The sequence below is a fragment of the Amphichorda felina genome (genome assembly GCF_050947745.1).
Source record: "Amphichorda felina strain 45539 chromosome Unknown scaffold_3, whole genome shotgun sequence".
Classification (NCBI taxonomy): domain Eukaryota; kingdom Fungi; phylum Ascomycota; class Sordariomycetes; order Hypocreales; family Bionectriaceae; genus Amphichorda; species Amphichorda felina.
The window spans coordinates 3087662-3115217 of record NW_028145047.1 but is presented as its reverse complement, the minus strand read 5'-3'; the positions used below and the strand labels follow the sequence as shown (position 1 = coordinate 3115217).

General features: G+C 54.5%; 10 protein-coding genes and 2 non-coding genes across 12 annotated transcripts; 6 read left to right on the top strand and 6 right to left on the bottom strand.

Moving 5' to 3' along the window:
• Window positions 1–2396: 2396 nt before the first annotated feature.
• Window positions 2397–4226, bottom strand: ACO1O0_003658 (uncharacterized protein; the record flags this gene model as incomplete). Its single annotated transcript, XM_083193102.1, has 2 exons — window positions 2397–3155; window positions 3282–4226. The coding sequence occupies 2 exons, from the start codon at window positions 4224–4226 to the stop codon at window positions 2397–2399; spliced, it is 1704 nt and encodes a 567-aa protein (XP_083052159.1).
• Window positions 4227–5060: 834 nt separating this feature from the next.
• On the bottom strand, window positions 5061–8348 carry KAR3 (kinesin family protein; the record flags this gene model as incomplete). The annotated part of the gene is made up of 4 exons (XM_083193101.1): window positions 5061–5120; window positions 5172–6874; window positions 6921–7046; window positions 8003–8348. 4 exons carry the CDS (start codon window positions 8346–8348, stop codon window positions 5061–5063), a joined length of 2235 nt encoding a protein of 744 aa, XP_083052158.1.
• Window positions 8349–9140: 792 nt separating this feature from the next.
• vps66 (lysophosphatidic acid acyltransferase LOA1) lies at window positions 9141–10182 on the top strand (the record flags this gene model as incomplete). The annotated part of the gene is made up of 2 exons (XM_083193100.1): window positions 9141–9171; window positions 9227–10182. 2 exons carry the CDS (start codon window positions 9141–9143, stop codon window positions 10180–10182), a joined length of 987 nt encoding a protein of 328 aa, XP_083052157.1.
• A 298-nt stretch (window positions 10183–10480) lies between these two features.
• On the bottom strand, window positions 10481–12354 carry ILV3 (dihydroxy-acid dehydratase ILV3; the record flags this gene model as incomplete). Its single annotated transcript, XM_083193099.1, has 2 exons — window positions 10481–12212; window positions 12275–12354. 2 exons carry the CDS (start codon window positions 12352–12354, stop codon window positions 10481–10483), a joined length of 1812 nt encoding a protein of 603 aa, XP_083052156.1.
• Window positions 12355–13279: 925 nt separating this feature from the next.
• Window positions 13280–14200, bottom strand: ACO1O0_003654 (Clp protease-domain-containing protein; the record flags this gene model as incomplete). Its single annotated transcript, XM_083193098.1, has 3 exons — window positions 13280–13752; window positions 13808–13949; window positions 14162–14200. The coding sequence occupies 3 exons, from the start codon at window positions 14198–14200 to the stop codon at window positions 13280–13282; spliced, it is 654 nt and encodes a 217-aa protein (XP_083052155.1).
• Window positions 14201–15097: 897 nt separating this feature from the next.
• Window positions 15098–15894, top strand: ACO1O0_003653 (uncharacterized protein; the record flags this gene model as incomplete). Its single annotated transcript, XM_083193097.1, has 2 exons — window positions 15098–15104; window positions 15128–15894. The coding sequence occupies 2 exons, from the start codon at window positions 15098–15100 to the stop codon at window positions 15892–15894; spliced, it is 774 nt and encodes a 257-aa protein (XP_083052154.1).
• Window positions 15895–16176: 282 nt separating this feature from the next.
• On the top strand, window positions 16177–17016 carry ACO1O0_003652 (Alpha/Beta hydrolase protein; the record flags this gene model as incomplete). Its single annotated transcript, XM_083193096.1, has 1 exon — window positions 16177–17016. One exon carries the CDS (start codon window positions 16177–16179, stop codon window positions 17014–17016), a length of 840 nt encoding a protein of 279 aa, XP_083052153.1.
• A 105-nt stretch (window positions 17017–17121) lies between these two features.
• Window positions 17122–18624, bottom strand: ACO1O0_003651 (uncharacterized protein; the record flags this gene model as incomplete). Its single annotated transcript, XM_083193095.1, has 4 exons — window positions 17122–17572; window positions 17837–17954; window positions 18004–18364; window positions 18436–18624. 4 exons carry the CDS (start codon window positions 18622–18624, stop codon window positions 17122–17124), a joined length of 1119 nt encoding a protein of 372 aa, XP_083052152.1.
• Window positions 18625–20256: 1632 nt separating this feature from the next.
• ACO1O0_003650 lies at window positions 20257–20357 on the top strand. The gene has a single exon. It is a non-coding gene; the product is annotated as a tRNA-Glu (tRNA).
• Window positions 20358–20482: 125 nt separating this feature from the next.
• ACO1O0_003649 lies at window positions 20483–20581 on the top strand. The gene has a single exon. It is a non-coding gene; the product is annotated as a tRNA-Glu (tRNA).
• Window positions 20582–21918: 1337 nt separating this feature from the next.
• ACO1O0_003648 (formate/nitrite transporter family protein) lies at window positions 21919–23122 on the top strand (the record flags this gene model as incomplete). The annotated part of the gene is made up of 4 exons (XM_083193094.1): window positions 21919–22134; window positions 22345–22465; window positions 22527–22832; window positions 22890–23122. The coding sequence occupies 4 exons, from the start codon at window positions 21919–21921 to the stop codon at window positions 23120–23122; spliced, it is 876 nt and encodes a 291-aa protein (XP_083052151.1).
• A 471-nt stretch (window positions 23123–23593) lies between these two features.
• Window positions 23594–26434, bottom strand: ACO1O0_003647 (uncharacterized protein; the record flags this gene model as incomplete). The annotated part of the gene is made up of 2 exons (XM_083193093.1): window positions 23594–24010; window positions 24068–26434. 2 exons carry the CDS (start codon window positions 26432–26434, stop codon window positions 23594–23596), a joined length of 2784 nt encoding a protein of 927 aa, XP_083052150.1.
• Window positions 26435–27556: the final 1122 nt, after the last annotated feature.

Genomic DNA, 27556 nt, shown 5'->3' with positions numbered 1-27556 from the left:
TGGAACACTGGCACGGGGGACCGGGTGGCCCTTGGTCTCCGCGGCGGCCCCGGCGGCCCCGGCGGCCAACCTTCCCTTGCGGGCCCTTTTCACCCCGGGTTCCATACGCCCCTTTGGGGCCTTTGTGGTCCGGGTGCACATCCACGTCCCATACAATGCCCCAAAACATGCATCGGAGCCACAAAGTGGCCCCGATAACAGTGCCTATAAACACCGAGTAGCTCGCCAGCGCGCCCGCGAGCTCATAGTGGTAATGGACTCACTCTTCAGAACCCACGGGCCCGGGAGCCCCCCACGCCGCGACTGGGATCACCATCAGCAATAATTTCAATCGCTGTTAGAGAAGGGGCAGAATACAGGGTTTAGGCTCAGAATGTGGTACTGACCTTCTTCACAATTGGGTTAGAGAAAGGTGCTATTCTGCGATAGCTGGGATGCCTGCCAGGCAGGCAGCCTTTTGGGCACAGAAGGCAGGAGGAATACGTCGCGACCAGGCAGAGGAAAGGGCATCTATTGGTATATACTTGCTATTCATGACTCGGTCGATATTATTCTGTTTATTGTGTCAGTAATCCGTCCAATACTATGGCCATTTTCCTATTCTTATTATATAAATATTGTACTTGATACTATATTGTGATCAGAGACATGGAACCAACTTTAGAGGCAGGGATTACATGTAGTTATAAAAGGTGTATCAAAAGACAGCGGAACTATAACCCTCTGGACTAAATGCAAACGCTTGAGACCCTCTCACAACTACCTTCTCCTCCCAAATATCCCAATATCAAACAAAACATCCTTCAATCTTCTCCGCTTCCCTACTCGCAGTAAGAATTGCAGCGCAGCCGTAGAATCTCTCATGCCATCTCGCATACTGTACCCGCGTTTATCATCAGACTGGGTTGCCATCAACGCACGCTGGATCGCCCGTAGAACCAAAGCATTCTCTTGACCCAGGAAATCAAACAATCCCGTTTCAGCGACTCCTGAAGCCAGCGATGACGTGGTCGGCGAGGTCCGTAGGTCTAAGGACCGGGGAGCTGCCTCGCCGAGCGGGTAATAATCATCTGTGTAATCATGTGGTAATCGCGACAGCCTAATTTTATCCTGAGTACTGAACCAGGGAAACTTGACAACGCGTTTCCAACGTTTCCACAGCTCAGAAATAAGACTTTCCTTCGGGATTCCAACCTGGACCTCGTACGGCATATCTCTGCGACCCATGATCAACAATACGTAGGCCCTCAACATGCGCCGTTGCCACATGGTGATTTTCAATATGCTAGGTAGCTTTTCCCAGTAGATTGCCCGTACATACCATGGCAGGTGATCGGTAATGTAGCTCTGCTGGACCCACGGTGTTGATAGATATCTAGCGCATAGGAATGCAAGGGCACCGATGTACAGTATCAGGACAAAGATAACAGAGGCGTAGAAAGCCAGTGCAGGGCCGTAAATAACGGGCCATTTGAGAAAGAATTTCCTCGCCGGAGGCAGCGCCATGATAGTGGAAAGGGAGATACTAGAAAGAAACCCAATTATGAGAGTGGTGACGATCACTTTGGCTGGAAGAGTGGCGATGAGGTTAGCTCCAACGCGAAGAGGGCGGCGGAACGTCAAGCGGGTTCGTGCATCGGGAGCTAAAATTTGAGAGAGAAGTGGTAGCAGTTAGAGAACGGTCACTAAAGTAGAGGTTTATACGCTTACCAGGTATGAAAACAGATGACTTCTTGATAACGGGCGCGGCAGATACATAGCCCGCACCCCCGGAGGATCCATGGTCTACCCAGCAGTCACGGAAACGAAGAGAGCAATGATACTCGGCTGTGACAGAGTCCTTTTCCCGGCCAGTGATTATGAATGCGGCGCCGTTCCTCCTCGAATCTGTGAGAAGTAAATGCGCCTCGGTCGAAGCATTCAAGTACAAGAGGAACTCATAGTCGCTCCTGTTAGGGTCAACACTGGGAGAATTGAAGGTAACATGCGGGTGTGCCCCATTCTTCGAATGTATGTCAAGGCAGAACCCTGAAGTTGGAACACACTCCGGCCATGCAACGAAGCATGAAGAAACACAGGCAGACTCCATGGCAAAACCTCCGTCCACGACCTTGACAGAGTGCGCAAACGCATCTGCAGATAACCGGGGCCCCATGGGCTGTGGTGGCAGCCACTCCATTGCGCTGCCTTTGCTTTCTGGTGTTTGAGGGAGGCAGAAAAGCTGCATGGGCAGTCTCTTCTGGGCCAGGATAATGGCTTGCATTCTTTCATGGCCGGTCGCGGGCTGTTCCGATCCATCTGGTCTTTTCACTCTGCTTTTGAGCCTGAGGAGTTCTTTGACGCTAAAGTCGAGGAGGCTACAAGCATCGCACCCACAGCGTTAGCATAACATTCAATCAATATACCCATTTCAGATTAACTTCGTGAACATACTTGGCCATAATGACGTGAAAGTCGTCCTTTTGGGTGGTCGACCGACCGATTAGGCTGTTCCAGACCTGGAGAAACTGAACCTCTCGAGCCGAGGAGCAGTAAACGGCCTCGTCAGTCATATCCTGCGTGCCTCTCCCGACAGAAGGCAGAGAGGCGTGTGTTTCGAGCTCGCTGACTAGTGCCAGAATCTCCGAAGGTGCCTTCTCGGTCAAATCCGGCTCCAGGTCGAGAGAATAGAAAGACTTGTACCGCCGTTGATGTCTTGAATATTGAACCCACAACTCGGATGCCAGGGCGCCTTCTTGGAGCGTCCACGCGCGGCCCATCCAGGTGCATGTTGCAACACGGGACAAGGATTCCGCAGACGCCTCCAGGTGGTGCAGCTCGTTGCCGCCATTGCTGCTGCTATCCTGGACCGGTATGAGCTCCATCTCTGAATCCAGGACGAAGACCTGGCGCGCATAGGAGTAGGTCAGGTCCATAAGAGCAATTGCCTTGTCTTTGAGACGAGAGTTCCGGTCGCTGTCCGGTTTCTTCACTGGGACGCAGAACACGTCCATCCAGAAGACAACGGGGCTCCCTGGGTCAGCTTTAATAATATTAGAGAAGGGCCGAGTCTGTGCTACTTTATTGGATAATGATTTGAACTTGTTGTATAACCGCTCAAGCTGGCATTTGGTTAGGGCATTGGCGGAAGGGTTCCCAAGACCGTCAGCCCAGACCTAGAACGCAGTCAGCTAGTCTAGTCCACAATTATCCTACAATATTATTGAGGCAGGTCTCACATGGCTGACAGCGTAATACAATGTCGGTGTCCTAAATAACGTGCGCGTATCCGCTGGAATCACTTTGATGTGGAAGTCCCCGGAAGCGCTTCTCGAGCACGACAGCAACGGGATCTCATCTTTCTCCAGCTTGGCCATAATTTCGTCCTCGTCCACAGAGACATAGCCGCATGTGCATCCATCCGCAGCGTGAAGAGGTACGAAGGCATCCCAATCAATCTGGCTTGCCATACAACGGCCCTTTTTAAGACAATCTTGGTGGCCTATCTTGCGCTCCTTTCTGGTGATGGAGGAGAGATAGACCATCGAAGTCGCACTGTAGGAGAGCAATAGCTGGTTGATCTGGTACGGACACCATTTATTTTGGACCATGTAGTCCCAGAGCAAGAAGTCCGTCGTAGCTGTGTCGCCAGCTACCACAGGACGGAAGGATAAGCGTGACAGGAGAGCATCGAGGGTTGGGGTGGGAGATAGCACAGTCCTGGCAGTGTGGCACAGCGAGCATAGCATGAGCTTGATGGAGAACATGACCAAGCGCGCGCGGGGATCGTCCATGTCCACCATATCCTGCAATTGCTCATAGGCCCAGGTGGCACGGGCGATCACGATACCACGTTTTCGAACTACCATCTGTCGAAAGCCCAAGCTTATCAAGGAGCGGCGCGGCAGTGATGCGATCCATCGAGCGCGGAGTTGGTGGACCCTCGAGGTGCAAATCACACGATGGCCGGTATCATGATCCATCCGTGTGAACATGTCCGAGTGGATGGACTCGCAAAAGAACTCGCTTAGGGTGCCAAAGAAGAGCCATGACTGGGCCAGTGAGAGCAGGCAGTCTTGGGGACCCAGGTTGGGGTAGATGAACCGGATCTCGCTAAGGTGGTCAGCGGCAAAGCTGATAAAGTCGTCCTCGCCATGGGTGTAGGGGGAGCCAGACGCCGACTTGACGACAAATGGAATAGACAGTGATGGTTTCCTGGCGCTTTTAACCAGCGGGAGGTGTTCCATGGCTAAATGCACATTTCTGTGCGGCATTCGTAGTTGTAACTTGGCAAGTTCATCTCAGCGTTGGAGGTTGGCGAGGCTGACTGCATCATCACATCCATGCAAGCATTCAACACGAGGGGCTGATTGGTGGCTTGTTCGATGTTTCACAAATTGCAAAATGCAGTGGTTATTTATAAAAGCAGGTCCCACGATAATATTTCTCGTACTATGTTCCTATTGCATCAATCCTTGTGTATTTGGCCCTGTGTATTGAGCATACCCTTTTTATATATTAGTGTAGTATTATGTCAATGTTTAGTAGGGTATTATTTTCCTATTCAGTTGATTAATTTTATATATTCGGCAGGTGGTTTATTGCGTCTGACAAATATTTCGCCTGTGTTAATGACAGCAAATCATTCAATTTACGGTTTGTTCATATCTTGCCTACTTACTGGACGTAATTTTGTTTTCATTAGCTGGAAGTAGAATGAATGCTCCATAGTCAATGCAGTCAGGACAGGAGATCTTTCCCGAGGCGAGTAGTTTGGCTTTTCTTCACCGTGTCATGTGAACCGTGATAGCTGGCTAGCTGCTTCAGGGTAGCTAACCGGGCAACTACAGATACTATCACCAAGGACCATAGCAACGCTTTGCATCAATTGTGTCATAATCATTCACTGGTAGTAGATATATAACTCCACCAGACATGTATCGCCGGCTTCCAATGTTCAATGTACAAGATACGCCAACTCCATCAGAGCATATGCAAACATCATGGCCGAACCTGTGTTCATCAGGCACAACTTGCCCTACGGCAAATCCGCAAATCCTCACACCCGACCCTGGGCTCACCTACGGGTCTCCCTTGATTTTCTTCGTTGCCTTGGCTGTCCCGATATGCGTGTTGTGGACCTAGTCATGTAAGCTTCCGTTCAGAATACCCGGAATCCTGGTAAAACTCACCTTGGTAGCAAATCTTAGACTCGTCAGCGTCTCCTTCAGGTGCGTCTCGAGCGGCGACACCATGACAAACATGAGTGTCTTGCTGTTGCCCCCTAGACTGTACTGCAGGAGGTGTGTGAGCTTGGAGTTGCGGTACGGAATGTGGCCCGAGCCCTTGCCCAGCGCCTCAATCACGTCGCCCAGGCAGCTCAGACTCCTGTTGATGTTCTGTGTCTCCTTCATCCGGTCGCCCTCGGCTTGGGAGTGCTTCAGGCGCTCGGAGCCGGCAAGATCCACCAGGTTGAGTGTTCCCTCGCACCGTTCACCAGTCGCCGCGTTCTCGCCCACGAGCTTGAGGATGAAGATACTGTGTGATCGTGATGACCGCTCGTTTGCCTTGGTGGCTGCCACCGATCGGTTCTTTTGTGCCTCCTCCAACATTCTCTCCACCCGCGATGGCGAATTGAGGGGCACCGATTTGCAGTTGGTAATTATCGTCTGCTTGCGCATCTCATCATGGCGAACCTCAAGCTTCCTCGATTTTCCATCGTTGGGCGTCAGTAGGTCGTTTAGTTCCTCATTGTACACCTCGACAAAGGAACCCTCCATCGTGTACTCCCACGACTTCTCCTTGAGCTTGGTGATGGTGTCGTAAATCATGTGAGTTGCCCTTGGAATCATGCCGTCGTCTGACGACATTGTGTGCGTCTTGCCAGAGCCGGTTTGACCGTAGCAGAAGATGCATACATTATACCCGTCCAGTGCACTCTGCACCAGTTGCGAGATCTCACCGAAAATCTCCTCGTTCTGGGACCCTGGAACGAACACTCGGTCAAACTCGAAGGGGTAGTTCTTGCGAGAAATGACACCCAGGCTGCTCTTCTCCTCGGGGCCGGCCAGCACAATTTCGGATGATGTCTTGTCGTCAGGGAAGGCCATTTGTGCCTGCTCCCCCTCGGCCTCACTAAGTGCTGGTCGGACTCTGCACATGACTCGGATGTTCCCCTTGAGCTCCTGATACTTGTTGAATAGGACGCGTCGCTCCGTTTCCTCCTTGATGAGCTTTTCCTTGGCTTCTTCTGCCGCTCGAAGGGCACCCTGAAGTCTCGACTCCATGTCGGCAAAAGAGTCAGACTGGGCCTTGCTGTCGGATTCGAGGAACTCGACCTGGGATCGCAGGGAATTGATCTTGGCCTCTAGGGTCGTGTTGGAGGCCGCAAGCTCCGAGATGTTGGTCTCCAAGCTGTTCTTGAGTGACCTTTCGCGCTCTAAGTCTCCGCTCAGGCCGTCGATTTGTGATCGCATCTCTTGCATCTCGCGGTCTTTTCGTTGCAGAGACATCTCCAGATCTTGATTGTCATTGTTCATCCGCATGCGCAGGTCTTGAATCTCTCTGTCCTTCTTTTGCCGCTCATCCTCTAGCTCCTGCTGGTAGTGTCGTGTTAATCCGTCAATCCGCTGCTGGTTCTCCTTGGACTCCTGCTCTTTGAGATAGTTAAGCTCGCGGCTTAGGTCATCCACGGCACTTCGATGTTGACGTGAGAGGTCCTCGATGACGTCTCGGTGTTGTCGATTGAGGTCGTCAATCTGCCGGGTGTGATCCCATTGCTGCTTCTCTAGCTCGTGGCGAAGTTGGCGCTCCTCCTGCTTCGCGTCATCCAGAGCCGATTTTAGAGACTCGTTGCGGTCCTCGAGCTTTTCGCGATCCCGCTCAAGCTCCGTCACTAAGAGAGTTAGTAGATGATGGCGATCGAATTTGTGCCTGCTCACCTCTCGTCTTGGCCAGCTCCAGAGCATTGTCCTGTCCTTTTCTCTCGCTGAGAGTGGTGTTGACCATGTCCTTTAGCTCCTTGAACTGGGATTCCATGTCGCCCACTCGACCATCGACGTCCCAAACTACAAAATCAGTCAGATTAGATGTCTTTGTTAGAAATTTGATGGGGGATGGTGATTTGAGAGGCGATCGGCCTGCTTTGATAGCGGACAGGGACTCCTGAAGCTTATCAAACTTGTCTTTTAGCTGCCTGTGGCTTGGGGTGTGGGGGACTTCCTAGACCTCCTTCGACCTGACTGGTTTAGGCACTGGTTTCTCATTCTCCTTGTTGCAGTTGTCGACACGCCTTAGTGTGACATTTGGCATGTCTGCAGCCGTAGGTACCCGCATGGGGACTATTGACGGAGTTCGAGGAATCACTTGATCTCTACCTGCGCTCTCATCTTGAAGAGTCAGGTTCTTCATCCTCATAGTCAGAGAGCTTTCTCTGGTTGTCGATCGTGTTGGATCTGGGGGAATTGTTCGTGGTTTTTTGTAGAAGAGAGTGTACTTGGAAGGCTGTTGAGGGTTGGTCGTACCATTGTTGGTGGGCGCATCATTGTTGTGGTCTTCGTCGTAGCTTTCGTGAGCAGTTCGAGGCCTGGGGGCTTGGCTCTTTGACCTGCTGTGGGCCGGTCGAACACCGGCTAGGGTCTGAGGGCGAGTCGCACCGATGCTTTTACCAAAGCTGCTGGAGGAGGTGGAGGATGTATTCGAGGTCGAGCGAGGATGGCTGATAGTGGGGGGTTTGAGCTAGACGCGGTCAGCCAGTCTATTCAATGTGAACTGGACAGTACGAAAGCGGTGTTCGAAGGGCGCACTCGGGCAATCCCGGGTAGCATGATATGGAACATTTTGGGTTCACCCTTTCCATCTTGCAGAGCCTGCTCTTACTGTGCTGGGTACCACACGTGGTGCAGAACCCAATCCTTCGCCTTGCGGGTGTCATGGTACAGAGAGAGCAACATGCGCCAATGGTGGTTGAGGCAGGCGCCATGTGAACAAGACAGGCAATGAAAAGCAGAAGAGAAAATATAACCACTCACTGATGATAGAGATTGGCCTTTGATGTTGGATCGCGTCGTTGTGGTAGTCCCGACTGCCGGCTTGGTTGGGTATTCGGCAGCTCGGTCATAGAGGGGTTTGCGCTTGGGATCGGACTGGGCTGCTGCGAGTCGGTCAGCCTGTGATCTTTCCGTCCGTCTGATCCCTGAGGACTTGCCTGGCTGGGAAATTTCGCGCTTGACACCTTTCTTGAATTGTGTGGGGTGTAGGCGCGAGTTGTTCTGCGAGTCGCTCAACGGCGCGAGGGTTGGTTGCGCAGGGGCGTGTGTTGATGTCGTGGGGATGAATGATGATGGCGCTGGTAGGCGGCTCCCGGCCATCTTGGAGCTCCTCATGGACTGGTCACTGTTAGTTTCGTTGCCCGTTGTGGGTGGCTGGCAATGCCGACCTGATTTTCGGAAGCGTCCATCGTGGCAGGGCGCGCTCGGGTTCAAATAGCAAGATTCAAAATACAGGCAGAAGCAGCATCGAGCTAGGCCCCGTCTATGCAGAGGGCGCGCGTATCGAAGCAATTGGTCGCCGGTGATGCAAAAGAATGTTGAAGACAATGACGAAACGTCAGAAGCGGACGCTGTTGTTTGGACTCAGGCTTTCCTCACTTTGTGGTGTTGCTGTCTGGGAGTTCCCACAACCAGCAGCTGACTGGAGATTGGCTGCCTCGAAGCGTGGCATTTGTTTATGCCACCCCGGTTTGGGGTCCACAGGTTCTTCGCTGCCCGGCAACAGAGGGGAGCTTGTGCTAGCGTATTGTGCATATCATTCCTCTGCACACCGTTTTATGCATTCTCTGACTAAGCCCCCAGAAACCACTACGTTTGAGCCACAATCCCTTAACGGCTGGGGAGAGTTATTAGGCGTGGGGGTTTGCTTCACATGCCAACGTCTCCCAAAAAAAAAGTCGACTGATCCTTTCGGGCGTGGCTACCTAACTAGGTACTATCTGGCCTCGATCTTCCCCAGGTTTGACTTCAACGCCATCATCGTCATACTGCCTTCTTGGCCGGCGACATACTTCGCGCCACTCCGTTCAATGTCTCGGTAGCCATCCACCACCATCCTCCCTGAACTACCTTGCTAGTATCCGTATCCTTCCATCAATCTCGACTGTCAGTATGGAGAAGTACAGCCAGTTCCGAGACAGAGGTAAGGTACCCGCATCATGCCCAACGACCTCAGAATCTGACGGTATCACCACCAGGCACGGGCATCTCGCCCTTCCTCCCCGTCTCGACGCCCCTCTCCGTCCTCTCGACTTTCACCCACACGCTTCTCTTCCTCTTCCGCCTCCCCTTCTTCCTCACGTACGCTCTCAGCTACTTCCTATTCTTCCACTGGCTACCGCTCCCCGTCTTCGCCCGTAAGATGGCCCTCTGGGGACTGATGGCCATCCCCGGCATCTGGTGGGTCGATCTCCAGCTCGACGGCGTCAAGCGTGGCACCCTCGCCGACCAGCCCCGCGACCGCTTCCCCCACCCGGGCTCAGTCATCGCCGCCAACTTCACTAGCCCCATCGACGCCATCTACCTCTCCGCCATCTTCGACCCCGTCTTCACAGTCTCCTATCCGGGCACCCGCCTCGTCCGGCGCGTCGGCCTCCTCGGTGCCATCGCCAACGCCCTCGGACCCGTCCGCACAGCGCCCCCGCCCGGCGCCAACCTCGTATCCGTCGCCGACCTTCTACGCGATTATCCCGGCCGTGTCGTCGCCGTCTTTCCCGAGTGTGGCACCACCAACGGCAAAGCCATCATGCCCTTTAGCCCCTCCGTCCTCAGCGCCCCGCCCGACGTCCACATTTTCCCCGTCAGCCTGCGCTATACACCCTCGGACGTGACCAGCCCGATCCCCGGTCAGTGGCTGCGCTTCCTCTGGAACCTGCTCTCGCGGCCCACGACGCTGGTGCGCGTGCGCGTCGCTGAGGGGCAGGTTAATTCGTCGGCCGCCGCTACCAATGGAGGTTCGTCGTTTGCGGTGGACACTTCCGGTGGTGCTAGGAGCAGACAGGAGGATGGCGACATCTCCAGCAATGAGCAGAAAGTTTTGGATCGTATCGGTGAGGCGCTGGCTAGGCTGAGCCGCGTTAAGAGGGTTGGTCTGACGATGAATGATAAGGCGGCCTTTGTGAACACCATGAAGGGTAAGAAGGCACGAGTGTAGGGAGCAGAAGGAAGGAAAACGAAGGAGTATATCGGAAAGGAGATTCGTGAATATTATGCAAGGAGTTTGCGCTCGTTACGTTGGGATGCATTGCAAGGAGCACTGGGATAGTCTTTTGGACAGTCGCTTTTATAGGACTCTACTATGCAACACACACACTGTTATCCAACACACACTGTTGATACCACCGCTCGCTCTGGACGGAGAATCGACTTCATTGAAGAAGAAGAAGAAAAATAAATAATCCAATTTTGAGTATCTACCGTGCAAGGACCTGCCCAAATTCCAGTCGTACATATTACTCGCCCAACTTGCCGTCCGTCACGCAGCCTGAGCTAGCGTCGCTCACCAGGGTGGCATACTTCTTCAGCGTGCCGCGGTTGTACTTCAGCGGCGGCTGCTTCCACGCCTTCCTGCGCTTCTCCATCTCAGCCTCCGGCACCTCGAGATCGACGACGCGCTTCTCCGAGTCGATGACAATGGTGTCTCCGTCCTCCACCAGACCGATAGGGCCACCCTCAATAGCCTCAGGAACAATATGTCCAATAAGGAAACCGTGAGAACCACCAGAGAATCGTCCGTCGGTCAGGAGAGCGACATCCTGGCCCAGGCCGGCGCCCATGATGGCTGACGAGGGCTTGAGCATCTCGGGCATGCCGGGACCGCCCTTGGGGCCCTCGTAGCGGATGACGACAACCGTCTTCTCGCCCTTCTTGATCTCGCCGCGCTCGAGGCTGGAGATGAAGGCCTCCTCGCCGTCGTACACGCGGGCCTTGCCCTCGAAGCGAGTGCCCTCCTTGCCCGTGATCTTGCCGACGGAGCCGCCGGGGGCGAGCGAGCCGCGCAGGATAGCCAGGTGGCCCGTCTTCTTGATGGGGTTGCTCAGCGGGCGCAGGATCTCCTGGTCGGTGGGCATGTCCATGGCGTCCTTGACGTTCTCCTTCACCGTCTTGCCGGTGACGGTGATACCCTCACCGGAGATGAGGCCCTCCTTGAGCAGGTACTTGAGGAGGCCGGGTGTGCCGCCAATCTTGTGCATGTCAGCCATGACATACTTGCCCGAGGGCTTGAGGTCGGCGAGGAAGGGGGTGCGGTCGGTGACGGCCTGGAAGTCGTCGATGGTGAGCTTGATGCCAACGGAGTGGGCAATGGCGATGAGATGCAGGACGGCGTTGGTGCTGCCACCAAGAATGGTGATGACAACCATGGCGTCCTCAAAGGCCTGGCGGGTGAGGATGTCGCGGGGGCGGATGTCCTCCTTGAGGAGGTTGCGGATGGCGGCACCGACGCTCTCGCACTCAGCCTTCTTGGACTTGTCCTCAGCAGGGCTGCTGCTGCTTCCAGGGAGGGTCAGGCCAAGGGTCTCAATGGCCGTAGCCATGGTGTTGGCCGTGTACATGCCACCGCAGGCACCGCCACCAGGGCAAGCGTTGCGGATGATGTCGAAGCGCTGCTCTTCTGAGATCTGACCAGTGATGTACTGGCCGTACGCCTGGAACGCGGAGATGATATCGATGGACTCGCCGCCCTGGGTGCAGCCGGGACGGATGGTTCCACCGTAGACCATGATGCTAGGGCGGTTGACGCGGCCCATGGCAATGGCCACACCGGGCATATTCTTGTCGCAGCCGGGCAAGCTGATGTTGCCGTCGTACCACTGGCCCTGCATGACGGTCTCAATGCTGTCCGCAATGATATCACGGCTCTGCAGCGAGTACCTCATACCCGTGGTACCCATGGAGATGGCATCACTGACACCGATGGTGTTGAAGCGGTACCCGATGAGGCCAGCATCGCGGACGGACTCGGCGACGATCTTGGAGAGGTCGAGCAGGTGCATATTGCAGGGATTTCCCTCGTACCAGACGGATGAAATGCCGACCTGGGCCTTGTTCATGTCCGACTCATTGAGACCGGTAGCATAGAGCATGGCCTGGGAGGCACCCTGGGACTTGGGCTGGGTGATGTTCTGGGAGATCTTGTTGAGCTTCTCGTCGGCATGGCGGGCAACGGTCGTGGAGAAGAGACGACTGATGAGGATATTGTCAGTGGCCAATTGGCGAGACTTGATTTTTTATAGGCTGGGACTCACCCATTGTTCCTCGCGGCCGAGAAGGTGGCCCTCGGGAGAGCTCCCTTGACCGCACCGAGGCGGGCGGACATGGACAGCATGATGGCAGCAGATATTGAGGCTTGATTCTCGTCTCAATGCAGGCAACCAATGTCCCTAGCTACTGTGCAGCTCCGTGACCTATCGTCTGGGTCAGAGTAACGGTTGGGGCGCGGAGGGAGAGCTGTCGAGGTCTGGGGGAAAATTGGAGGAGCGACTTCGGGATACTGCAACATGACACAAATTGTGGCCCTCGCCTGTACGACCAAAGAATTGTTGCCGAAGTCGGCTAGTGCTCAATGGCGGTTGACAATTGAGTCGCTACCATTGGCTGCGAGGTCGCTAGTTCTGTGGTGCACCCACTCTGACATAAAGATTCGGGGCAGCTTCAATTCCGAAAGACGGAGGGCGAGGACGCTTCTCGAAAATTGCAGTACGCATTGGTGGTCCTCTCAAAGAATATGATAAACATTTGCTTCGTTATTGAATCTTCCTAAGTTCATGCTTTTTAAACCGTTCATTTGTATTCTCGAGGCTGTTCATAATTATTGTCACTCTCTCCCTGCACCAAGTGCCGGGCTTACCGCCTCCAACTTGACTTGTTATGAGGGAAAATGCATATGATGGCCAGAGGCCACGCGTTTCCGAGTGCTCAGGTAAGACTGGATGGGTCACCATGATATTTGGCTGACAGTCGATGTTTTTCTAGGGTCGGCTAGCCCGTGTGTGCTGTCTGTTGCGGCCGAGACAGATGAAATATATGTTTCAACTTGCGCATTGAATCAACGTCCTGATCAACTCGTGCTATGCTTACCAATGTTCGGACTATTGTGGTGTACCAGTGCCCATCCAGCGCACGAGACAGGGTTGCTGTCAGAGAAGACTCATCACCCATTAAACGACACGTAACGCACTCTAGAGACGGACCGAACGTGGTTAGATGTCAAAGGAATCGAGAGCCTTTTGTTAAATTATACTTAAGGAATTCTATTCCTTAGTGGAGAAATCCCCCGAAGACCCATCCTTTTTCTTATGGCTATCCTTCTCCTTGTCCTTGTCTTCCTTCGCCTCCCTGTCGCTCCGCTTAGTAAAGATCTCATCAATGACGCCCAACTCTAGCGCCTCCTCGACGCTTAGGTACTTATCCCGCTCCATCATATCGTTGACCTCTTCCAACGAGTACCGGTCGTAGCCCTTGGCCTGGTTGAGGTGGTGCCGCATGATCTTGTTGGACTGCTCGCGTATGCGTTGGATCTGGTTGGCGTAGATGAGGATGTCCGACGCCTGTCCCCGCGTGCCTCCCAGCGGCTGGTGGATCATGATAGAGCTGTGCGGCAGGGCACAACGCTTGCCCGCCTCACCACCTGCCAGCAGGATGGCCGCCATGGACGCCGCGCCGCCGACGCAGACGGTCGACACGGGGGACTTGATGTATGTCATTGTATCGTAGATAGCCATTCCTAGTTCCCCTTGTGAGCTGTGGAAGTCGCCGACGGAGTATTATCTCGTTCGTACCGGATGTGACGGACCCGCCAGGCGAGTTGATGTACATGGTGATGGGCTTGTCGGGGGTGTCGGACTCGAGCCACAGCAGCTGCGCGACAATAGACGCGGACATGTAGTCGTTGATTTCGCCATTCAGGCAGATGATGCGTTCCTAAAAGACGGATGAGCTTGCGCGCTTCGACCGGGGTTTGCGACGCGACCGTACCTGCAGCAGCTTGGAGAAAATGTCCCCTAGGTAGATTGTTTAGCGTCTCGCTCACTCAATATCGGTACTGGGTCGGTCGCACATGTTTTCCTGCCTTGCGCCTTCTCCTGTTAGCAAGACTAGACCAAACATGTAGTTATTTTAGACACGCGACGAACCGAAGTCTCTTCAATGTAGGGCATGGGGATATTGTCCATCGGCGGTGACGGGCCAGCCGAGGGCCAGTGGCCAAAGGCCCGCGCATGTCGCAGTGATAGCCCTCGGAGGGGTGACAATAGCCGTGGGCGAAGGAACATGGCGAGACTGAATGAAGATGGAGATAGGAAAGGAAGTCAAGAAGCTTCAGCCCCGTTGTTGGAGAATTGGGGGCGGCGTGACGTCGGCGTGGAGACTGGAAGAGCTCCAGCAGCTGCTAGCGCATCCAGGGACCGCCCAGACCACCTGGGAATTTTTCGACGCCAATCCGCATGTCTCCAACGCCAACCGTTGGTTCAACATCCAGTTCTTCGCTCTACCCTATACATCTCTCTCGATTCAATACGATGAAGCGGTGTGCAGCGACGCTGCGAACGACTCGCAGCTGGCAGGCCCGACGATGGGCGTCATACGACAAGTCGGCCCTTGCCCCAGAGGTTCTACATCGCAAGGTTGAGGCTAGCCTTGGTTATGATACGGATGGCAACCCTCTACGCGTCGATACCGAGTCAGGAACCGTGTCCACAGCAGCAGGCGACCTACCTATATCCCCTCTGTTTGACACGGCATGGATCAAGCCGAGACGGCGACAGCGCAAGGAAGACCCTTCGTCGCCGACAGGCAGGTTCAGGAAGAAGCTGACCTTGAATCCATATGGTACAGCGAACCTACTAGCCCAAGAGGTGGCATTAAGTACTGACATTGTATAGCTCGAGCTTTAGCGACGCCGATCCGACACTGTGGTTTCACAAAAGTAGTCATGCCACGATACTTTCTTCAAGACATCGAAATCATTAGCCACCCAACTACTGGGAGGCCATGGTATGCGCCTGGACCGTTGGCTTTTGACAGGGTCCAACCGATACATCGCCCCAGTGAAACCCCGGCCGAGTCCAGCGATGGCGCGTCCGGAAACAAAGCCTCTACAGATGCGAAGGCCAAAAAGTCAGACCGAAAGACGGAAAAAGAACTCCCCGAAGAACCGGCTCGTGCCGACGGTCGCCCTCGCCGAGCACCGCTTACTAGCTACATTCTCAGTCGAAAGGATATTCTTGACCCGCTTTCATCAAATGCCAAGTTATTAGGCGGCCTATTTGCCTTAAGGCAAGGCGCGGCATGGTCCAACGAGTTTCGAATGCCAGTTTGGCGTGAGGACATGCCCGAGCTCGTCCTGGGCATGATGCGCCGTACGATCGTGGACACGCTGATTACCCGCGCCAATCGTGAGCATGGGCCAAAGGACAAGTTCATCGAGCCAGTCTCAAGCTGGGAGACTGTTAAGGATGTCAAACGGCGTCAGAGCGTCCTGTGGTTACCGCGCGAGAATGTGGATGGGCCCGACGGCGCAACTACAACCTCAGACTACGCAACGCTGGACGTGGATGGCGTACAGTACTACCGGAAGATGGCTGTCCACAACCTCCCCTGGATGCTTGGCAGCGAGGAGATGGCGAGGCTTAAGGAAAGCGCACCAGCAATGTTTGATCAGCACGAGATCTTAGTGTTGAAGGGGTGGGGCAGCCAGAGCATGGTCAATCTCCATCTGCTACTGTGGAGACTTCAAGGCTATCTAGCGAAGACGACAGCGCTGCCAGCAGACTCTTCCACAAAGGCAGAGCCGAAGGAAGACGAGGCAACCCGTGGCACCAAGTCGGCGATAGATGGATTACAGGAAGACTTGCCAATCCGAAGCTAAGACTTTGACCGCAACTTGGCAGTGTCTCAGACAAGCTCATCCTTCGCTGCTGTCTTGGGCATATCTGGGAGTCCAGCTGCCTGGATAGACTGAATGCATCGATGACCTCAGCTGCGCGCTATCTATCCGCCCACCAAGATCTGCGGGAAAAATCGAGTGTCATGCAGGTTGCGGATACGGCGGGGTGCGTGGGGAGCGACGACATTGAGGTAGCCTATTTTTTTCCCGCCTGATTACGAGACGCGAAATCGGACCTCCACCATCAAACACAACCGCGACCAGATGAACGATCTCAATCCCGAGCTTGTCCAGCCCGAGAGCTGGGGCTCCGATAACCCCCCCTCCTCGACGACCGCCGTGCTCATTCACGATGGCGGTGGCACCACCTTTCCCTACCACTGCTTGGGGCCCCTCAATCGCAACATCTACGGCATCTGGAACCCTCACTTCTACTCCGGGGACACTTTCCCCGGCGGTCTGCCCCAGATGGCCAAGCTGTACGCCGACTACATCCGCGACGCCGTCAAGTCTGAGGACTTTCGCATCCGCCGTAAGCGCGATGGTAGTGTCGACCTGCTCCTCGGCGGCTGGAGCCTAGGCGGCATGCTGACGCTCGAGGTGGCAAAGGAGCTGGCGGATGACAAGAACATCAATGTCGTGGGCATGGTCCTCATCGACTCTCCCTGTCTGGGCTCTGCGGGACGCCACCTCTTCGGCACTACCAGACTCAAAGATTTCTCCGAGGAGGGCAAGTCGCGCAACCAGATCCTCTCCAATCGCGCCATGGCAGAAGCTGTCCGCATGACCAATACATGGGATCCACCCGTCTGGGATGGTCACCTCGCCGGGAAGCGCCCCAAGGCGGTGCTCATCCGCGCCCGTGATCGATACCCCTTGGGCCAAGGCGAACTCAGCCGCGTCGACGTCTTCCGCGACGATGAAACGCTCAACTGGTCCACGTACGACGCCGACATGTTCATCCGGGTGTTCGAGATCCCGGGGCACCACTTCAACATTTTTGACATGCCCTACATCGAATCTACAACGAACGCCGTGCAGGATGCCTTTTTCGAGCTCATGCAGCCACCCAGCAAGCATCGTCTACAAGATCGCGCCCTATGACGGGGAAGTGGTGAAAATTACTCAGGTGGTGATTGAACAACAATCGTGTCTTTTTCTAGTGTCACCTTGGAGCCTACATATACTCGTTGCCAAATATTGCCGTGACTACCGCGGCGGCGGCCACAACCCCTGGTCTAAGGGCTCTTCCATGCTGTCCCTGGTGCTGCTCCGAGACATCTTGCCCTGCTCGATATCCGAATTTGGAGCCGATGGGCTGCTTGGCCCTCTCAGCCATGAGGGGTAATCGGACGTCCGGTCAACTCCGTCTTGGCCGCCGCTGTCCAGCTCAGACGATACACGATCTTTGATCCAGACATCATCCATGTCTTCTGAGATAGCTCTCAGCTCTAGTCTGTCCTGAGCCTTCAAGTTTCCGTGGTTTACCGTGACGGAAGATACCCTTTGCGAGTTGAATTTGTTTGGTAGGACATGGTTGTTCCCATCGGCGGTGGAGGCACGCCTCTTAGAGCGGAAGGAGGAGTGCATGTCTCGGAGGACGGTTCGGAGGATTGGAATGCATTGGACGAGTATAGTGCCCGTTATTTCAGAGGAGTACCTAAGACGTTTCTGTTAGCGAACCCAAAGATAGAGGATCCACCATGCCGGAGCTTACCAGACTTGAGATAGACCGTTGCGCCCTACATAGACACCGCTGGGTCAGCGATGAGAAGGCAAACGACAGGTTCGAGGACTTACAAATATACCACTTGTCGCGCTCATTGCCGTCATCTTTCCAGGCGACTCGAATAGCCGAAACTATCGCGACGCTGCGACGGTCAGCGCCATGGTTTTACGTGACAACAGGGGAAGGGAGGCTCACAGTATGCCCAGGCTCATTGTGATGGAGAGGCCGATCTTTTCGATTCTGCGCATCTCAAGTCGTCGGAAGATGAGCCACGGGAATGTCGCAAACATAAAGTCCATGATGATGTTGTAGACTGAACGGTTAATAACCCCCCACATGAGCTATTAGGTGCTGAAACTCACCATTCCCGCCCTCCTTGAAGTCGTCGCGAAACTTCCACCCGATGCAAAAGTCGAGCCTGTACCAGTTGTCGTAGCTGTCCTTGTCGCAGACCCTGGCCCACTGGAAGACGACCTTGAGGACCATCCAGATGTTCATGGTGACGATGCAGAACCACAGGACAGCCTGCTGCCAGCGGTTGCTGATGCGCAGCAGGGTGACGCCAAAGGCCGTCTTGGTCCACGCCTGGCCGATCAGGGTCCCGCACGAGGATACGTTGATGAGGATGTGCATGCGGTCGCCCCAGCTCTGCTCCGAGTCCTGGAGAACGTAGCCCGTGCGGAACTCGTGGACGATGAGGCTGTTGTTGGCCAGGAGGACCATCTGCGTTGTGTCCGTGTTAGTACTGAGCAGGTATCATCAAAAAGCCCTCCCAGTCATGTGGTAGTACTCACCCATGATATGATCAGGATCCAGTCATCGTACCATAGGCCATGCCGCCAGTTGACCTTGACCCAGACACGGAGCCCAAGAAAGGCTGTGGCCCCTATGAAGAGCAACCATAGCCCGACATTGAGCTGTGTGTATGGGTTCACAAAGGCGTGTGCTTCTTCGTCGCCGTTGTCTCGGAGGTATAGCTCCATTGCTACATGATGAGCTCAGAAGTTGCCGTGGGAGAGACAGAGCAGGAGAAAACCAAGGCAATAGACGGCACATCGTCTGGAGCAACACGAGGACGGGACGGGCATATAATACTGGCCCGGAACAACTCTGTCACACACGGGGATACGACCAACGCGATGTGGATTCTGTAGTCGGAATACCTCCGTGTTTGCGGGGGACAAGATGCAGGGATCGCCGTGGGTTGTCTGTTTCAGGCCCGGGGGGTCGACGGCCGAGGCGGGGAAGAGAATCAAGGTTGGTCAAGTTGGTGTCACCGCCCACGAGACCTGGGAGATATCTTCTACGGTGTTATGGTTTGGAGTAATGGCCAAAAACACACAGAATCCGAATAAACCTGTTCCCATCTTTGTCACGCCGGAGACGTCTTGTCCCGATGTGGGGGTAGTTCGGGAGTGCCGTCTAACTGAGTCGGAGCGTAACAAACTGATTATGTCTAATATTATAAATTTGTCTAGCCCGCAGCATCTGGGACATATGCACAGCCCATCCAATGTCATAATATGCCCTGGACCTAGACCCGACGCCCAGTTTGAGAACACAGGGTTGAGTCTTGAGTGCCCACCGCCATGATTCGGCCATGATTTGAGCGAGCGGCCAACTGAGCTGCCGACAGGGTTTACTTCAAGCTTTGCCGGTAAACACGTTTTCTCATTTTTCTGTGCATTGGGCCGCGTTCCCGGAATTTGTGGCTGGCCCAGTCCCCTGCTTCTGGTGTCCTGATGTACGCTCCAATACGTGGTAATATTCCCAACATTCTTCCGCTGGCACCGACAGACCAGGCCCAACCAACCACATGCAGGGCGCAACCCGACAACTCCCACAAGCCAGGTTTGCATTTTCCCACCTCGTCCCCCCTACGGGAATCTGCCCTCTTCTGGCCCGAGACGGACGGGCGGATGCCGCATCTGGATTTTTGGGTTGTGTGCGGATTCCATGTCGGCAGATGACGTGGTGGGAGCTGGCCATTGCATGTGAGCCCACCAGAGGTGCAGATGTTGCGGGGTGCATGGTATCAGCCGGCAGCTCTATGTTGACTGCCTACCTATGAACGGCCCTTGATCAACGTCGGGCTTTCTCTGATGGAAACGGAGCTAAGAATGCCGATGGTGCTTGTCCTCGTCGAGGGCTGTCTGGAAGTCGTGGTGGTTAAACGAGTTTGGTGAGAGGGGCAATGAACCAGTAACGGTTTTGGGGATAGGCGACTCAGAGTCGCACACTGGGCCATAATTGTAATAGTATTCTACGGAGACTATTAGTAAATTCTTTATGGGGGGTCCCATGGGTGATTTCTCAGGTTCAAATACACAGATGACCCTCCGTGGACATTGGAATGCTGGCTTTGTACCCGTACCGGCGCTCTGGGTCGCACCTGCCTGGATTCACCCCTGTCGCCCGAGTCCGGCTCCGGCAGCCCCCACCAAGTCCGGGCTCTCGGGGATTCCGCTACGGAGGTGAAATTTTCCTGCGAGAGAACTGTGAACAGTCCACGTATGCATTTCCCAAGAATTAATCCCAGCTACAGCCACTTCGGCTACGGGAGACAGGCTGTATCAAGCGTATTGCCACCCCATCTTCCATCCAATCACAAATCATCCGGTATGGTGTAGTGGCCAACATTTGACGCTCTCAAATTGCGAGGTTCTCCTCGTTCTAGCGTACCGTCAAGCCCTGGGTTCGATTCCCAGTACCGGAGAACATCTTCATTTATCTTTTTTGCCTTTTCCTCTAAGCCCCTCCCTGTCCCACTTTTTTAAAGAAAAATCGACCCAGGAAAGGACAAGTCCAAATTAGGAGCATAGCCTAACATCAATCATCCCATCCGGTATGGTGTAGTGGCCAACATTTGACGCTCTCAAACGGCGAGATTCCTCGTCCTAGCGTTCCGTCAAGCCCTGGGTTCGATTCCCAGTACCGGAGAGCACAGTTCATTTCTTTTTTTGTACAGATATATATCTGCATCCTTTTTTTGCCCCTCTCTATCCTTTAGAAGGAAATGAGCAGTTCCGGGGGTGTCAAACCAACTACGAGCCTTCACAACGATAATAGGCACCAAAGCCTTGAATTTTCAGCCTGGTATGAAATGCTAAAAGCTGGCCCCGAGAGGGGTTGTATCAAAGCCACCGGCTGGTCTCGATTTGTAGTCGATGAGCCTCCGTTTCCCATCTTTCCCCAGGGTAGCCCTCAGAGACGACATACCCTAAACCCCTGCGCTCCCTGGGCCTTGCTGACAATATCAACACGCTGTTGCCGTAGTTTCGACAGTACCTATCGGGTCTGCAGGCTAAGGTATAAATTCGCATCGCTTTTTTACACTTCTTGGGTAATGTCCTGCATAAGAGTGGTACAATCTTCAAGATTTTCTTATGGTAGCTTTGGAGCCTAAACACAACTCATTCATCTAGCGGCATAACCGGCCCAGAACATTGGCTTCCAGTTGGCAAAAGACATTTGAAATACTATTTCAATAACAATTGAGAGAAATCTAACTCCAATTATGATGGCCAAACATGGCAATATGACGTCGTGTGATCTCACCGTGAGACTGCGTGCGCATTCAGCGGTTCTGAGCACCAGGGGGCTGGGTCCTTCGCACCACGCCGAGAGATGCCCGATACCACAGGGACGAAATTCGTCTCGTGTCAGAATAAGGTTGAAGAAGCAGGAACCGCAACAGCCGATTGGTTGTTCATTCCCGCATCAAACTCATTGCGGCATGGTCGCAAGCCTCAAAGCCGTTGCAAAAGTCGAAGATCTCCACAGATAACGCATATCCACAACGTTCCAAAATCGCCTGATTGAGCAGGGCTGGGGCGAACAACTTTTGCCCCCCCTTAATAGCAAGGCTCTTTTTACATATCATCGCTAAAAACTGCAACGGACCCTCGGAGGAAACTCGGCAAGACTGCAATCCTTGTTGCAGGGTTTTTGAACGGACTGCGGTGAAGCACGCTTGGAATCCATAGCCGGATCCGGGAGTTAGACGGGTCCGACGAGCAAGGGCACATCCGTATATCGGCCCACACCGATAATACTGGGCCCCTTAAGGGCTTTTGAAGCTCTTCTGGAGAATATTCGAATGCCGGATTCCCGAGGACACCGCCAAGTCTGCCCATCTCTCGGGCCAATATGAGCCCCCTTGCTCGGCCGCCTCTACGTCCCAACTAGGTGCTCATCTCGTCCGTAGAGTGTGTTCTCGCCTTCAGCGCCGTCATAGAGAAATTTAGAGTCGGGAGAAACTCTCCGAGGCTCGAAAGATGGCAAATCCAACTCTGGTGACGGTGGTCAACCTCGCCGCCTACACGCCGGCCGAGACCATCGAGCTGGTCTCGCGCGCCGGCGTCGCAAAGGGCAACATGCGCCCTGACAAGATCTTCCTGTCTGCCGTGTCGGCTGGCTGCCTGCTAGCATTCGCCTCCGGCATGTCCAACATCTGCAACACGGCGCCGTGGTACCAGGAGAACGCTCCCGGGGTGATCCGAATCATCTCAGCCTTGCTGTTCCCTTTTGGGTTTGTCATAATTACGTGAGGAATACGTCCTGGAAGCTCGAATGAGAGGATATCCTGGAGCTAATGGGCTGGGGAATAGATTAACTGGCGCCGATGTCTTTATCAGTACGACCATGGTACGTACGTCCTTGACATCCTACGCTAAGTTGCGACAGGCTGACATGATCTATAGTACACCACCGTGGCAGCACTCCACCAGCGGCTCTCGGTATGGAAGCTGGCCATGCACTGGTTTCTCTGCTTCTGGGGAAACCTAGCCGGGTCACTGTTTGTAACTATTGTCATCATCGGCTGTACGTCTCGTCTCTCACCCCTCGTAATCCATCTACCAGCAACTGACAGTTGTATTTACAGACGGCGGCATTTTGAGCTCCTCCCCATACAAGGAACAAGTCATTGCATCTATGGAACACAGGCAGCTCGCCCCGGAGTGGCACCAGATCTTCCTCCGTGGCATCGGCTGCAACTGGCTCGTCTGTCTTTCAGCTTTTATGGCGATGCAGGCCAAGGGCCTGGGGTCCAAGGTGGTGGGCATGTGGTTCCCCATCTTTGGATTCGTGGCGTTGGGGCTGGACCACGTTGTCGCCAACATGTCCCTTGTTCCTATGGGGATTTTCCTCGGCACGCCTGGCCTGACGACGGGCCTTTATATCTGGAAGGGTATGTTCTAAAGTAGAGTCGTAGGGGATGGCAGAAGTGCTGACGAGATCATTATAGGCATCATACCAGCAGGCCTGGGCAACATCATCGGCGGCGCCCTCATGGTAGGGACATACTACTGGTGGATGCATCTGTTCATGCAAGACCCCGTTCCTGTCGATGGCGTCTTTTTCACGCAACCGACACCGCGGTCAAGCTGGGGATTTCGTCTCAAGGGTGTTGCTGAGAGCGATGAAGAGCGGGGCCATTCGAGCTCCAGCGGACCGTCCAAGGACGAACGCACGGTTTGAGGTATTCTCGGCGCGAACCTTATCATTATGACCTTTATCAGCCTTGAATTGAACATAGATTTATAGAAATATAGAATAGAATAGAAATAATCATAGATATTCCTCTCTAAATAAATCTTCTCCGATAACTACCTGCATTTAGGCATCCTAGTACGGACAGTGTGGACCCCTGACACTGGCGTCCTGGGACTAGGAGATCAAGATTAGAGTCCTTGGGAAACCAGTTACATAGTAGTAAACATCGAATTTTGAGCGGAGTACCAAGGTCTCTAATGTTCAAAAAGACGTAGCGTCTGTTTAATTGGATATAACTGTCTCGTTACTCATGTTGAAGCCTAACCATTGCTAGAAAGGAGAACTGCTCAAGAAAACCGTCATGCCGAAATCGGCCAAGCCTAGCCACGAAAGCGACATGCATATAATAGTGCTTATAGAAGGCCACTTGTTACAATAGCCTACCATGCTTCACCTCTACTCCTGAAAGCTTCCCCTCAGCGGCACGTCACTCTCGTACATGCCGGCCTCCTTCTTCATATGCCGGTCGAAGCTCTGCGTCGACAGCTGCACCTTTTCAAACAGCCCACGGCCTAGCACCGGCGCCGCGGGAGGCGCCTGGCCCCTCGAACGCGCGAGGTCGACCTGGGTGGCATAGTTGTGCAGCGCAAGGCTCGATGCAATCTGGAAGGCACTGCGGATCTGGCGGCCGTTCCAGCACCCCGTGGACCGGGCGAGGTCCTCGTAGTGCTTGGAGGCAAAGTCAAGGATTTCACTGTCCTTGATGACGAGAGCGGGCTCGCCCGTCATTCTATGCCTCTCCGACTCGATATCCTTGAGCTTGGAGATGTTGAGGCGGAAGATGTCACGGGTCTGCGTCTTGTCAAGGGGCGGCTAAGGAGGAAAGTCAGCATGTAGATCGTGCTGGGATAGGAGGTGGGGAATGCGTACGTAGTAGAGGGAGAGGTGGATGCGAGACTTGAACGCCTCATCAATGGTGCCAACTCGGTTCGTGGTGAGGAATAGGAGGCCGTTGTAGTACTCCAGGACACGGAGGAACACCGACACCAGTGCGTTCCTCTTCATATCGTGCTTCGACCGCTGCGAGAGGAACACATCCGCCTCATCCAGCAGGAGAACGCAGTCCCACAGATGCGCGAGACGGAAGACGTTCTTGAGCGAGGACTCGACCTCATCTGGGGTCAGTCCAAGGTCACCACAAGTGATCACAAACAGCGGCTTGCGATTCTCCATGGCCACCGCCTCGGCCGTAGCTGTCTTACCAACACCGGGGACGCCGTGAAGCAGGACAACCAGGCCGCGACCCTTGCCCTGGATGAGATCCTGCCCCGGCCCCTCGGTCGCAGCATCTGCATAGCGACGCTCCAGCACCTTCTTCTGGAAGTGGGACATGACCAAACCGCGCACCACCTCCTTGTAGTCGGGCTGGATGCGGAGGTTCTCAAAGACGCCCACCTCCCTGCGGATGGGGCGGAGGAGGTTGAGGTCGATGGGCAGGAAACGACGCTCCCGGAGGGCGTAGGCGAACATGCGCTTGGGGAGCAGGACGAGGTCCTCGTCGCGCAGCTTCTGGGTCTGGGGGTTCTTGTCGAGCGCGCGGGAAGACCCCTTGGCTCGCGCCTTCAGGAATGCATCCGCGGCGAGGTTGTCACGGCGCTGGCGGATCTCCACGCCGTCGCCCTTCTGGACTATATCCTCCTGCGTGTAGGCGAGCGAGTTCCTCGTACCGTCAAACCAATGCTGGATTGTGATTTCATCATCGCGGGCCTCGCACTGGATAGGCTTGCTGGCATTCGGGCGGTGGAAGTCAGGCCTCCAGTCGGGGACCTTCTGATAGGCCTCTGTGAGATCGACAATGATATCGCTTTCGAGGAACTCCGGGTGGCGCATCTTGTCATAGTTCTCATCGTTCAGAATCTCCTCATCGGGCTCGGAGTCGCCGACAGGCGGGTTCCTGGTCAAGGTCCATGCGCTGTATTGCTGGTGCCGGTCATCCAAGTAACTGACAAACTTGCGGCCCTGGTCTTGGAGAGACTCGATGAGCTGCTTGTGGTCGTCCCTAAACCGGATTGGGTAGACCTCGAGAGAGTCGATCTGGCGCTCGCCGACAAAGGATTCAATGTTGAACCGGCGCTTGACGGCCCCAAAGGTCGTGCCATTGTGATCTATGTAGTAGGCAGAGACCTGGAATGCGCTATTGCTTTCAGATTGAAAGAAATCGTCATCGGCAAACTCCCAGGCGGTTGTTCGGTATGAGGTCTCCGGCTGGGGGACCTTGACCTGGTACACGCGCCAGATCTCGTGGTATCGCCCACCGCTCTCGCCTCCTGTGGGCATGTGGATGAGGTCTCCAGGGCGGAACAAGCACCATAGGTCGTCGTACCTAACCTTGTCCGCGCCGTTGCCGTCATATTTGTTGTAGAGTGGCATGACCTCGTTGTCGATGAAGTTTACGTAACATCGCATATCCCGCAGGGCTTCGGCGCTGTCCATGACGCCGTCAAAGTCCTCATCTGCGTCTGAATCCACAGAATGAAGAGACTCGGTGTCGTCATCTTTGCTGCCATCCTCTGGGGTACCGCTGGCTTCGTCGCTGGTGCCAGCCTCTTGGGCTGCGACGTCGATCACAGCATCACTGGCGCTTATCTCAACGGTCTCGGATTGTTCGTCATCAAGATCCTCCACATCCCCCCACTTCTCCTCCAGTGTCGCGAGGGCCTCCTTCATCTTGGGCTGGAAGTAGACCAGAGCCTTGAAGGGCCTCACAAAGGTGCGGGGCGTGGAGCGACGTGCCGTCTCGTTGAGTAGCGAGGTCAGATGGCCTAGGACAGGCTGCGACTGAATGCGGATGCGCTGCATGTAGGCATCGTCCGGCTGGGCAGCGTCATTCCTCCTGTCCCGCTTGGCCTTCTCCGCTGCCGTTGTCCTCTTCGTAGAGGTGTGTTGGCTGTCGATGCCGAGGTAGTCCTGGCGCAGACGAGCAATCTCCTCGCGTCCTCGCTGGAATTTCTCGCGACGGATCTGGCCCTGGAGCCCGGAGCCAGCAACAAGGACGTCGATGGCATAGTCCGGCTCCTCGATATCCTGAAAACGGTTCTTGAAGTTTTCAAAATTGGCCTTGCGGACCTCGGGGATCTTGGGGCGCCACTTGGAGGCAGAGCGGCGCTGTTCGGCCAGGATGCGCTGGCGGCGCTGGGCTTCTTTCTGGATTGCCATGAACTCTGTGTCATGTTCACGGTGAGACTTGTGTGCCGTAGGCCTATGGGCCCTTCTGGCCGTTTGCTTTGTTCGAGCCATTGTCGGATATGGTAGGCCAAGCTGCGAGACTCGGTGCTTGGACTGTGTTTCGTAAGAACAAAAGAGTCAGGAAGACGTTGGTCAGAAACGAGGCTTATATATATTTCTATTTGGCCTTTGGAATTCTGTTACAGGCATCCTATACGAATTACGGATACTTCATTAGCATTGATGGTCGTGGTTTGAGTCACCCCGTGAGTCCACCACAGGCAACAACTGAGGCTTACCAGGGTGCCTTAGGCTACGGTGGGATACTAGGCAGTAGTAAGCACTAGAGTCTGGCCGCTTATAGGCAGCTTTTGCCTTGCATGAAACAAACAAGGCAACGGTCCAATAGAATCTGACATCATTCTTTTTCAGCCAATTACATGAACACCCCCCTCCCCAGCTCCTTGATTCACCAGCCATTGAGTTGCTAAAAGATGGGAGAGAGGGAGAGACGATAGGCACTGTCCTTGTCCAATCGCAGAAGGACGATTGGGAGGGGTATTCGTACTCGTAGTTTATCCAGTTTCCAGCGCTTGCCTATCCGGCTATACAGACCTAATGTAACAACACGACCAGCCCTTGCATGAATCTGTTCAACCACCGAACAAGTCTCAAGGCTACCGACGTGATTAGCACAGCCCGCGCACCGCGCCCGCCTAATCCCGGGGCCCCGGTCTCACAGATGAGTGACTCATGTGGCACAGTCCTTTGAGATAATAGGACCTGTAAACCGAGAACAGAGTGTTGGTAGCCTCGAGGGCCTGTCGAAACCTTGAAAATACAAGTTCCTTCGCGTGGAACCCTGCAAATCAAGCTGCGCTTCGCCTAATTATGCCTGCCCCCCAGGTAGCTACGGCGTCAACACCCCGGGCTGGGATGCTGGCTGGATAGTAGCAGTTGCGGTGGAGGACTGGTCGTGAATGGCTGAAGCCGCTTGGGGTTTCCTCAAGAAGTTGATTTTCAGGATGCCCTGTGCGATGGTATTCTCTGGCGAGGGGATCGGCCCGGAGCAAAGCGACACTTGTCTCGTAAGGATGCCGTCACCGCCAATCAAGATAGTCAGAGGAGTATCAAGTGACAGTTCAACATAATAGCTTGTTGCGTCTAGCGGCGACGCGGGGAGGGCGAATTGAC